The sequence below is a fragment of the Oryctolagus cuniculus genome, chromosome 10, assembly GCF_964237555.1.
Source record: "Oryctolagus cuniculus chromosome 10, mOryCun1.1, whole genome shotgun sequence".
Lineage (NCBI taxonomy): Eukaryota > Metazoa > Chordata > Mammalia > Lagomorpha > Leporidae > Oryctolagus > Oryctolagus cuniculus.
The window spans coordinates 62,368,335-62,381,773 of record NC_091441.1 but is presented as its reverse complement, the minus strand read 5'-3'; the positions used below and the strand labels follow the sequence as shown (position 1 = coordinate 62,381,773).

The window sequence follows — 13,439 nt, the reverse complement described above, 5'->3', positions numbered from 1 at the left end:
AGAGTCAAAAATTCACTCTGGCTTTGGTAAGCAAATTAATTACTGAGTAACCAAGTAATTCTGACAAAGAGAAGTGTCTCTAACCATATTCCCGCTGGTAAGCCACTATGAAGGAGAAAGCAGTTAGGATGGGAATATCAACATATTGCACCCTGGAATTAACGGATCAGGGCAGTGGTCATCAGTGACAGCTAACATCACAAAAACAGGCAGTCCCTTTGTGCCTCACGATGACGCTGCATAGCAGCCCTTAGGGAAAGCCAGCAAACCAGAATTCCATCAAGTGTTAGATTTATCTTCCAGCTACGGGAAACACAGGAGATGGAGAACACATTGAATTATACCGTGGAGATGCGTGATGCAAAGTCTAGAGCTCTGCAGGCAAATGACCTGGTTTCTTAGACAAGTTAATTCAAGGAGAAAACCAAGAGAAGTAGAGCATTTGCAGATTCAGTTTTGATTTTTCTAAAATCTTTGCTGTTAGAGATGTTTGTATCTTCTTACTAAAAGTAAAAAAAGTTTTACTTTTTGAATATAAATTTAATTCATTAATTAATAATTTTATTATTAACAATTTAAAATATCAATTATGTGCTTGTTTTGTCACAGTTTTTCTCCCTTTTAAAAAATTTAACTTTATTTTTATTTTTTTTAAAGATTTATTTTATTTATTTGAAAGTCAGAGTTGCAGAGAGAGGTAGAGACAGAGAGAGAGGTCTTCCATCTTCTGGTTCACTCCCCAGATGGCTGCACTGGCTAGAGCTGCGTTGATCTGAAGCCAGGAGCCAGGAACTTCTTCCGGATCTCCCACGTGGGTGCAGGGGCCCAAGGACTTGGGCCATCTTCTACTGCTTTCCCAGGTCATAGTAGAGAGCTGGACAGAAGAGGAGCAGCTGGGACTAGAACTGGTGCCCATAAGGATGCCGGCGCTTCAGGCCAGGGCTTTAACCCGCTGTACCACAGCGCCGGCCCCATTTTATTTTTTAACAGTTTTTGGTTCATACAAAATTTGAGCAGAGTTCCCTTGTACCACCCCCCCTGTACACACCCATCAATCTCCTCCACTTTTAACATTTTATGTTACAATGGTATATATGTCATAGTTGAGCCAATGTTGACATTTTATAATTAACTAAAAGCCCATCATTAATGTTAGGTTCATTCTTTGTGCTACCCATGCTGTGGGCGTTAATAAATATATGATGACCCATGTTCACAATTACAATATCATACACATACACATACACTGCCCTCAAAAATTCTCTGTTCATTGTTTAGCTCTCCCAAGTCAGTGGCAAACATGGATCTTTTTTCTGTCTCCTTAGTTTTGCCTTCTACAGAATGTCACATGGTTGAAATTATACAGCATGGAGACTGATCGGCTTCTTTCATAGTAATATGTGAAGGTTCTTTTATAGATTCGTGGCTTGATGCCTATTTTTTTAAATCACTAAATAATATTCCATTATCTTAGCTTACCACCATTTGTGTCTCTGTTCACCTATTGAAGGATCTCTTGGTTGCTTCCAAGTTTGGATAGTTATGAATAAAGCTGCTATAAAAAACATTTGTGTACAGGGGAGTGGGGGTGGGGGTGGGGAAGCAGCACTATGGTGTAGTAGGTAAAGCCACCATCTACAGTGTTGGCATCATCTGTGGGTTTAAAGGCTTGGCTGCTCCACTTCCAATCCAACTCTCTGCTATAGCCTGGGAAAGTAGTAGAAAATGGCCCAAGTCCTTGGGTCCCTGCAACCTTGTGGGAGACCCAGAGGAAGCTCCAGGCTCCTGGCTCAGATCAGCCCAGCTCCAGCCGTTGCAACCATTTGGGGATTGAACCAGCAGATGGTAGACTCTCTCTCTCTCTCTCTCTCTCTCTCTCTCTCCCTCTCTCCCTGTCTCCCTCCCTCCCTCCCTCCCTCCCTCTCTCTCTCCCTCCCTCCCTCTCTCTCTCTCTCCCTCCTTCTCTCTCTCTCTCCCTCTCTCCCTCTCTCCCTTCCTCTCTCCCTTCCTCTCTCTCCCTCTCTGCCTTTCAAATAAATACATAAATGTTTTAAAAAATTTATGGGCAAGCATTTGCATGTATATGAGTTTTCAACTCATTTAGGTAAATAATGAGGATCATGTTGTGAATTACATGGTAACAGTATGTTTTGTTCTGATTTGTATTTCTCTAATAACATGATAGGAAGCTTCTTTTCATATGCTTGTTCTCTTATATCACCTTTAGTAAGGCGTCAGTTCAGATATTTTGACCATTTTTTATTGAATTGTTTTCTTATTGCTGAATTTTAAGAATTGTTTGTATGTTGTGGATACCAGTCCTTTATCAGATGCATATTTTGCAAATATTTTCTCCCAGTCTACAGTGTATCTTTGCATTCTCTTCATAAATTCTCCTACCATACACCATCATTTGTCAACTGGAAATTTTTAAACTAAAGAAAAATAGTTAAAAATGAAACTTGTCTAAATTGCTTGGGGATGTGTCATTCTTAAGGGTATTTAAAGCCTGCTGGATTGTTGGGCTGTCGTATCCCCATCTAGTCTATCAGAAACAGACTCAGCTTTCCAGGGGAAATTTCAGGTGAGGGCAGGCCACTGTTGGCTTATTATTTGAGAGAAGTAACATCAATGGTTCTGGATGGTATATGTGAACCGTGAATGCCTTTGAGTCAGAGATAACTTAATGACTCACAAGGAACTGCAACAAGAGTAAAAAGTCTTATTTGCCTAGGAGTAGGTAAAGTATCATTAGTTTAAAATATCTTTGTCAACCTTTTTTACAAGACTTGATCAATGTTTGACTCATAATGGCTATAAATAACCACATCCCAATGACAGCAAGGTACCTAGATTGATCATTTAATGAACACTATGTCTTTGGGAACCATAATATTTCATGTAGTTTTTCTTAAATTTCCAATCTGATTGTTGAGCTCTAATGATGTAGTAAAGGTTATTGCCTACTGTCACATGCAAATGTCAACAGATAAAAATGGTTGCCTTGAAAAATTTAATAATACACTAGAAAAAATCTTCTGAGAAGAATCAAGAATTTAATTTTCGAGTTTGGAGAGATTGTAGAGGAGATTCAGTCTCCTGGAAAATAGATTCCATGTCATGTCCTAACTTCATTCACTGGCAGAATCTCTGTCTTCATGATACAGAGGACAGTGCCAAAGCCCATCTGCGCTCCTTATAAAAAAAGCACTTTAGTCCATTAGTAGTTTCTCATAAGCAGAGGAGGGCTCAGTTACAGCCTCAAGCCCATGTTCACTGTGCTCCTCTGTAGACTCTTAAGTCCCTGCTCAAGGATGAGAAAATGGCAGCCCAGATGACTTGAAAAGCCTTTCAAAAACTGGTAGCTGTGCTGATGTTTAGCAGGTGGCAGTTTCATTGTTTCCACTTCAGGTACCCGTCTACGGTAGATACTAGAAAATTGTTTTGTTGTTTAGGGCCAGAAAAACAGAAAATCTCCAATGTGAAGAATGGGGCCACTCTGTCGTCGTCTTAAAATCTTTGTGTTTAAAATATTCAGTAAGAAAGATATGGTGTGTTCAAGAGAGAGCTGTGAGTCCTTAACAGAAATCAAATTGTGAGAAATAGGAGCCAGTTAGTATAATAGGCTGGGCTGGAGCTAATCCATGCCACTTGTTAAGCGACAAGGTGGAGGAACACACCAGATGATTACCAACTGACATGAGGGACCGCACAGCCCGCAGCCTGTTCAGGAAGGATTCCTCTGTTGAAGGCTGGCTGTCCTCTGTTGGGTCGGAGGGTACAGGGGACATGGAAGCAAGTGACACCTTGTAGATAAGGGATTCTGTAATTGCTGTTTCTTTTGTTTTTCATTCATTTGTTGAGAAAGTACCAGATCAAAAACCAAAGTATACCTGTGTGTGTGTTGAATGTGTGTGTCTATAAATAATGTGGCCTAGTTCAAGCAATTGACTGGTAAGAAAACAACAGACATCTGTAGGAAAAGCAGGACATGTTAATACTGAAGCTGCTCATTAACACCACTTCAAAAAGTTCATGGAAAAATCATGTTTATTTTGCTGCAAAAAAAATCCTGAAAATCCATACATAATTTCTTCTTAATATGAATTTTCATGAACTTTTTGAAGACCTCTCATACACAAGAACTTCAGAATTCTTCTGCACCAAAATAAACTCATCTTTTAGCTGCTTTTTATGAATTTTTGAAAGTTTTCTCGTATGTGTGTTACTACTGATAGCACACATAATAATATGGTTATATTATTCTCCCATTTCTTATTCACTGGGCTGTGATAATAGTTAAGATTCAAATGCTAGATGTGTGCCATCAATGTACCAAATTTGAATACATTATTTTATTTTGTTGTTAACTATCCCAAAGAGGTAGCTGACATCAGACACATTTTACAGAGGGGAACAACAGAGGTTTGTGTAGCTGCAAGGGACATGGAAAATGATTCAAACCTAGATTCTGTCTGATTGTAAAACGACTGCCCAGAGCCATCAACACGGTGCTGCCACTCTCCTCTACCTTCTCTGAACCTCTGTTTTTATGTAAACTGGAGATTGAACTAATAGAAGTATGGGAAGAGTCTTTTTGTGTATATGTGTGAATTATTTAGAATTTGTCCAACATTATTCAGAAATAATATGCTGTTAAGTAGCAGATTTTAAACCAGCAAGCAGCATTTTGTTGTTGTATCTTCTATTCATATCAAGTGTATCTTCTATTCATATCATTTTGCTAACAACTCATTTATTTTCATACTCTATGGAACTATTTTCTCAAATACATGCTTGATTATTTGGCTAACTACAATTGAGACTTTACTTTTCTAGCATAACTTTATCCTTTTTCCTAAATAGTCATGCTTGAGGGAACTGAGTAATTAATTTCCAATATAGTTACAGTTGCACAATACCCCACACTGCTTACTGGTCTTTTAGATGCTTATTATTTGGGCTTGGATGTACTCAATTTTCCTGTGTCTCATTGTTAACACATTAAATCTTAAAGACAAATATGCTTAATGTATTAGATATAAAATATCAGTACCACACAAACAAAAAAGTAATTTGGCTTAATGATTGCCATTTAATCCATCGCAGACTCTAAGGCTATGTTTGAAACCCTTTGAAGGAATAGATGAAAGTGTGATACAATATATCACAATAAATGAAGTTGATGGATTTTTTCTTCTTTTTCCCGATAGCCGCTTGATTATAAAAAATACAGCACATGCAAGGGATCCTCAAACAGATCATAGAAAATGCGCATAATGAAAAAGTCCATGCATTTCCAAGTTTTTTGCACCAGAATAAACTTATCATTTAATTTCATTTCCACAAACTTTTGGAAATACCTTTTATGTTTTATATAGGATAACCACAATCTTTAAACTTCATAAGTATTTAATGTTTAATAACAAGCATTTGCTCTAAAAGGAGTTAAGAGAAAGTTGAACACTGTAATACAAAGCTGAAATTCATGACAGAAACAAAAATAAACTACCGAGCATGGTTTAATGGACTGGGGAAAAGTGATCCTTAGAATTTCAAAGTATGGATTAGAATGTAAAATTGTACAGGAGGGTCTGCCTGTAACAAGGAAGAGGGTGAGTTTTTCTCAGGCTTAGAATCTTACAGCATGGAGAATTGAGGTAGGGATTCTTTTGTCCATCCTATATGCTTCATTCACAGTCGGGATTTTTACATTTCACAGAAGACACAGGCTTCCCAGCATCACGCGTTGTCCCCAGCTGCTTTGATTTCTGTCCATCTCCCCGGACTTCCTCGAGGCATTGTGGATGGACATTTTGGGTTTGTGTGTTTGTTTGTAGGGATGGATTTTTGAAGGTTGAACCTCACATTTTTGAGCCTTTCCAGAAACAGGGAAAGGGCAAAGTGTTCGCACTTGCTGGTCGCTCACTGAGCAGATAAGCAGTGTCTTAAATCTCACCCAGTTCTATTTGTAGCAACTGGAAGGTGTTTTTTGTGTGCTGATGCCAGTCCTTGTTCTGTTTTCTACAGAAACGGTCCAGAGGGCAAGTGCTATTTGATAAAGTGTGCGAACACCTGAACCTGCTAGAAAAAGACTACTTTGGCCTTACGTACCGAGATGCTGAAAACCAGAAGGTGAGCCATCAAAGGCAGTGACAGCTGTTGCCCGCTGCTCACTGCTGCGTGAACGTGGCTAACACGGAATGGGTGGGAGGCTCTCCACACACCCCCATTAGGACTGTGAGTGCCTCGGTGCTGTTAATCACCTTCTTTCTTCACGGAGGAAATCCTTGACAACTCCCTTTCATCTGAATGTTTTGAGAACAGTAAGTCAGCTTCTCTCTCTCTCTCTCTCTCTCTCTCTCTCTCTCTCTCTCTCTCCTTCCCTCTCTCTCTCTCCTTCCCTCTCCTGGAGTTCCTTGTGGTTGCAGGAAAGCATTTTCTGTGGTGCTATTTGGAATGCCGTCTTTTAGCAGAGTCTCTGAACCAATGAAAGCCAAATGCTCTGTTGCTGTGTAGAAACCATTTTCCCAGCCCAGAATTCTATGGAGACCCCACAGTTGTGAGTTAGATTACCAGGGTAGATGCCTATTGGCTTCCTGTATGATTGCCAGTTATCTTGTCACACACTCATACTCTTACCGAATCAGCAAGTGAGGCGGGTCTAACCTGACCCTTGTCAGCCATTGCATCTCACAGGTGAGATGCCTCAGTAGATGCTGGCACCCAAGTAACGCAGGCTGTTCAGAGCATTGCTCTCTGAATCTCCACACTACCTGAGAAACCAGGAAGAGAACCTTGTTTCCCTTGTATTGGTGCTGGAAACTGAGTCACAGAAGTCTTGTTCACAGATGTTTCAGTGTTGTACCATGAGTCCTTACTTGATACTGGCTGAAGTCCCTGGTCTATAGCTTCATTGTTAAACATCCGATTTTCCCAATGAGGGAAACACAGAGTCTGCAGCCAGTGTTCGTTTGCTGGGATAGATTTCTAGACAGAGGCCTACGCGTCCGTGACCACAGAAGTCATGAATGTGGAAGTCAGTGGCTAGGGCATCAGTGTGTCAGGTCCCATTTATTATCAAGTTACTTGGGTGAATTACTCAGACATAGACTCTTCTAGAATCCACCCGCCCCCCTTTCTGTGCTAGCTTGAATCCCTGAGGACTATAACAGAAAATATTTTTGCAAATACAAATGGCACACACCTGCCTTTTCTTATTCACCCAGTGCCTGTGACTTTGTGGAGCTTGGTGGGGGAGGGGCACTAGATGCAGGGAAGAAACCATTCACTCTGATACCCATACCTCATCAACATGGAGTCATTTTTATTCTTTTCTCATTCCAACTCAAAATGTCGTTTCCTTTTCAGAATTGGTTGGACCCTGCGAAGGAAATTAAAAAACAGATTCGAAGTAAGTTCTTCTGGATTGCTTTCTGTGGTGACATGGATTTTTAGAGAGCTGGCTTATCTGAATCGGTAGCTCATATGAACTTGGCTAATGTGAATGTGCAGTGTTTGAAAGACACATTAAAATCGCAACTGTGATTTGGCAGGTTGTTTCTCAGATAGTGCCCATTTTTCTTCATCACAAGTCAGAAATGAGAATGACTATGACACTTGACTTATTCCTCTGCCTGCACACAGATATGAAATACATGATTTGATCAAGTGATGCTCCAGTTGGCAATTAACCACATAAAGATTCCAGACTTAATTATTAATGTTAAATTAAGCCTAAGTGCCACAAATGTCTACAAGTCAAGCTAAAAATAGTAGTCATTTGGTAGTTTAGAAATGGAATAACAAGTTGGACTGAAGTTTACTATCTGGTGACACCCTACCTTTCTTGATCTCTAGAAAGGGAAGTCAAGAAATGTCTGTTTCTATGATGGGCTTTGTGGTGCAGCAGGTTAAGCTGCCTCTTGGGATGCCCACATCCCTTGTCAGAGTGCTTGGAATCGAGTCCCACCCCTGCTTCCTGCAAATGTGCAGCCTGGGAGGCAGCAAATGATGGCTGAATTATTTGCTGATTCCCACCACTCACATGGGAGACCTGACTGGAGTTCCCAGCTGCTGGCTTCAGCCTGGAACAGCCCTAGCTGGTGTGTGCATTTAGAATGAACCAGTTGATGAAAAATAGTTGTCTCTCTCTCTTTCTCTCTCTCTCTCTCTCTGTATCTTTCACTCACTCATTCTGCCTTTCACATAAAACATTAAAGGAAAATATGTATTTCGTAGTACACAAAACAAGTTGTATGAGAAACTCACAAAACTTGAGAATTAAAATAAGTTACTCAATCTTTCTAATGATTAAATGGAATTAAAGTGAGACAACATTTTTCACCTATTCAGATTAGCAAAGACTTAAACAGTTTATTGATAAACTTCACTGGCAACTGTGAACCCAACTGGTAAAAGTAGAAATTGGTGCAACCCTTTAAAAAGTCAAGTTGTTCAGTATTTATTAAAATTTAAAATGTACTTGTTGACCCTCAATGTTACCTGTAAAATATTTTTAGCATATCTGTAGGAAAGTGCATGTGTGCATACACATTGAAGTTTATTGTTATGTTTTTTGCAATAGCAGAAAACAAGACACATTTTAAATCCTTATTTTAAAGATATTATTAAATCAGTCATAGAATCATCAAATAAATATGTCTTAGCCCTCATTACTGAAAGTCAATCTGCAGAATAGTGTCTATAACATAATCTCATTTATTGTTAAAATATTTAAGGTATATATGAAGGGTGTTCAGAATGCTCATCTTAATGTGTATTATAAAAAAATTATGCATGAGTTTGAATTTTTTGGCACCAAAATAAACTTACTGTTCAGTTCCATTTCCCCACACACTTTTTTAAGCACCTTGGTATTCATGGGAAACTTTTGGAAGACATGCAAGATATTAGCAGTGTTGGCTTGCAATAGAGGAAGGTGAGGAGGAGGAGTTAATTTGTAATTTTACATTTTACCCTTCTGATTTTTACCTCCAACAAGGATAATTTTTATAGTTTTAAATAATGAGGTAATTGTAAGCAGTTCTTATTTTTTTTAATAAATCCTAGATTAATTCTCCTGAACAACTAATCTAGTTGAAGAATAGATTTAAGAGTGGCTTATTCCGAACATCATTTCTATTGAAGTTTTCATCAGTTCACTACCTTTGAAGTCCTAAGATAATCAAAATACCCCAAATGCCAATAAAAGTAATTAGTAGTGAGCAGCTTGAAATAGCTTAATAGCAGATAATATTGCCAAAGGAAAAAGAGCCACTGTGCTTCTAGAAATTAGAGAGTTTGCTGACTATTTATATAAACAAGACCTCATTTACCCTATTTTTAGAGAAATTTGATGATGGAAACAGTAATGTAGCTAACTGGAAATTTGATAATGAGTTAGTTTGAGAGAAATAGTCCAACTGGGATTTAAAACAAGGATAGCAATAGCCATGACAAATAAAAGTAGTGAGAACACTACTTTTTTAATTAATTAATTAATATTATTTTTTTAAGGAATACAAATTTAGTTAGGAACAACTTTAGGAATATAGTTATTCTTCCCACCATACCTGCCCTCCCAACTGCATTCCCACCCCACCTCCTCCTCCCTCTCCCCTTCCCAGTACCATTCTCCATTAAGATTCATTTTCAGTTAACTTTGTACACAGAAGACCACTCTATACTAAGTAAAGATTTCAACAATTTGCATACACACATTAAAAAAAACCTTTAAGAACAAGTATCACAATTAACTCTCAATACAACTCATTGAGGACAGAGCACGCGCATGGGGAGTTAGTGCACAGTTACTCCTGTTGTTAATTTAACAATGAACACTCTTATGTATGACATCAGTGACCACCCAAGACTCTGACATGAGCTGTCTAGGCTATGAAAGCCTTTTGAATCCACAAACTCCATCAGTATTTAGACAAGGCCATAAGCAAGTGGAAGTTCTCTCCTCCTTTTAGAGAAAAGTATGTCCTTCTTTGATGGCCACTTCTTTTCATTGGGATCTCACTCACAGAGATCCTTCATGTAGAATATTTTTTTGCCATAGTGTCTTGGCTTTCCTTGCCTGAAATGCTCTCACTGGCTTTTCAGCCAGACCAGGGAGCCTTTAAGGGCTGATTCTGAGGTCAGAGTGCTGAATAAAACAATTGTCATTCTATGAGTCTGCTGGAGAACAGTACTTTTTCTTATTCTAAGGAATCCTGATTTTAAAAATTAAGATAATGAGTAAGCACTAAAGATCTTTATTTTGTGTCATATATTCTGGATTCATCTGATTAATGACTTAATGACTTGTTGAGCTGGTTAATGGATTAGGAACAGTCTGAATAGTGCACTATAAAGTATCCAAGGATAAGTGAATATAAAAAGGTGTACAAGCTAACTTTCTCTTCTGTTGTTAATGGAAGCATTTTTTCCCTTAACTTCCCATTTGAGCTGTCTCCTATCCTCCTTCCTCCAAGAAGAAAATTAAAGAGATGATCAGAACATGAGATTTAAAGACTGTTTTCATCACACTGTGTGTGTGACTGCCACAGAGGAAAACTACAGCCTTGCACATAGGGAGGAGACAGGGAAGTTGGGATATTTGCAAAAGTGGATTTTTGCATTTTAACTTTAAAAATGTAAAAGATACATGAAAATTATACTTATTTATGGAGTACTATGTTATGATTTGGTACATGTCTACATTGTGTAATGTCCAATCAGGTTAAATATAGTTATCTCTTCAAACATTTAATATTTGTTATGGTGAAAAATATCTGAAGCCTACCTTCTATTTTTTTTTTGATAGAGAAATATATGTAGTACCATGGTTATCTCTATGTATCTACTGTCTTGTTCTTATCTGGTTATTATCTAGTGCCAGTTAATCAACCTTTACCTGGATCTATGACCTTCATCCCTCCCAGCCTCTGGTAATTACATTATACTTTTAGCTGCTATGAGATCAACTGTTTTCAAGACTCCTTAGATGAGTGAGATCATGAGATACTTGTCTTTCTGTGCTGAGTTCACTTAACTGAAGGACCTTGAGTTCCATCCATGTTTCAAATGATTTCATCCTTTTTTACAGCTGAGTAGTATTTCATTGCATGTATGTGCCACACTTTCTTTATCCATTCTTCAGTGGATAGACACTGAGGCGGCTTCTATTTCTTGGTATTATGCATAGTGCTGCAGTCAATTTGGGAGTACTGAGGTCCCTTTGACAGACTGATTTCAGTGCCTTTGGCTATATACCCAGCAGTGAGATGCTGAGTTATATGGTGACTTTTTTTTAGTTTGTTGAGGAACCTCCATTCTGTTCTCCACAATGCTGCACTAATTTACTTTCCCACTAACAACGTGTGTTTTCTTTTCTCCACATCCTCACTAGCATTTGATCTCTTTTAACCTTTGTGATAATAGCAAGTCTAATTTGTGGTCTTGATGTGCATTTCTCTGATGATTTGTGATATTGATCATTTTGTCATGTACCTGTTGGCCATTTGTGTTTCTTCTTTTGTTTAGATCTACTGCCCAAATTTTAATTGAAGTATTTGTTTTTCTACTATTGAGTTGAGTTCTTTGTGTATTCTGGGTATTAATCACTTGTCAGATGGCAAATACTTTTCCCATTCTGTAGGTTGTCTCTTCACTCTGTTGTTTCCTATGCAGTGCAGAAGCTGTTTAGTTTGATGAAACCCCATTTGTGTATTTTTGCTTTTGTTTCCTGTGATTTGGAGATCTGATCCAGAAAATCCTTGCCCATTCCAGTGTTCTGAAGCCTTTTCCCTATGTCTTCTTCCAATGTTTTCAAGGTTTCAAGTCTTACATTGATGTCTTTGATCTACTTTGAGTTGATATTTTATGTGGTGAGAGTTAAGAGCCTAGTTTCATTCTCTTACATGTGGCCATCCAATTTTCTCAACACCATTTATTGAAAATTCTATCCTTTTATAAAACACATGTTAACAACTTTCTCAAAGATGATTTGACTGTGGATGCATGGGTTTATTTCCAGGGTTTCTATTCAATCCCTCTTTTCTATATTTTTATGCCAAAACCATACTATTTTTATTACTGTAACTTTGCTACATATTTTATTCAGGTATTATAATGCCTCCCATTTTGTTCTTTTTGCTTAAGATTGCTTTGACTAATCAGGGTTTTTTGTGATCCATACAAAGCTTAGTAGTTATTTTTCTGCTATAATTGGAATTTTGATTAGGATACCATTGAGTCTTTAAATTGCTTTGAGGAGTATGCTTTAACAGTATTGATTCTTCTAATCCATAAGCATGAGATGTCTTTCCATTTTTTTGTATGTTCTCCTCAAGTGTTTTCATCAATGATTTATACTTTTCATTATAGAGATTTTCACATCTATTATTAAATTTATGCCTAGATATTTTTGTTAGTTATTGGAAATGGGATTGCTTTTTTGATTTCTTTTTCATATGACTTCATATAACAATACCACTGAGTTTTGTATGCTGACTTTGCATTCTGCAACTTTGATGACTAGAATTTTGTATTTTTTCTGTATTCTCTGTTATTTCCCATCCACTAAAATACTGTTATCCCAAAATTTACATTGTACTAGGGTAAATAATATTATCGTATTGAACATAATTACTGTATCATCACTCTCTCTTCTTTAATATAGACAGATGATAAAAGGATTCTTCTATGCTTATCATGCTTTCAGTCCATAGTGTATCTCTAGAATTAAATCCTTAAGAGAATGAAGTTCAAGATTTTAAGTTATAAATATATAATAGTTAGTACATTCTAAAGCTGAAAAGTTTGTTCTTTTGTGCATGCCAGATCCTAAATTTTAAAATATTTTGTGATTACAAATGTATATTTATGATACAGAGTATATACATACTCATAGTAATATGATATGAATATTGCATATTTAAAAAATTTTAAGATTTGGCAGACGAAGAGGGCTAAAATTAGAAATTTTTTGTAAGAATGAACTTCCTTCAGTGTCACAATTTTCTATTTATCCTAAATCTGTAATTTAAAATCCTACCTCAGCATTATAGAAGTACTCATTGCCATGTGTTCAAGCTGTTTCATTTCCTCTTCTCACCAGGGCCCTCTTCTGAGCAGATAGAGAGTTGCAGGCTCCTCCACTGTGTCAGCGCCTGCTTCTGGATGATCTGTTTCTGCAGAGTTCTTTATGGGGAGATGCGCCGGAGCTTTAATTATGCCTCTCATTCATTTCAAGTTGTACACCTCAGTTTGCTGGATTTTTTAAATTGATATACAGACTATATTTTCTATAAATTTTCCCATCATTTCAAAGTAATGTCCTGAGAGACCTTGTAGTTATTTGGGGTGTACCCTTAGGATAGTGGGTTTCTTAGAAGGGATGATTTTCAAAGTGTGGTCCAAAGACCCACCTGTGTTAGAACAGTAAAGGA

General features: G+C 37.6%; 1 protein-coding gene across 50 annotated transcripts in view; it reads left to right on the top strand.

Moving 5' to 3' along the window:
* Positions 1–13,439, top strand: part of EPB41L3 (erythrocyte membrane protein band 4.1 like 3) — a 263,630-nt gene that overhangs the window by 197,583 nt on the left and 52,608 nt on the right. For all 50 annotated transcript variants that reach the window (XM_070049938.1, XM_070049935.1, XM_070049950.1 and 47 more), the window contains exons 4-5: positions 6,031–6,135; positions 7,372–7,414. In XM_070049938.1, the coding sequence (XP_069906039.1) occupies positions 6,031–6,135; positions 7,372–7,414 (148 nt within the window). The remainder of the gene's footprint in view (positions 1–6,030; positions 6,136–7,371; positions 7,415–13,439) is intronic.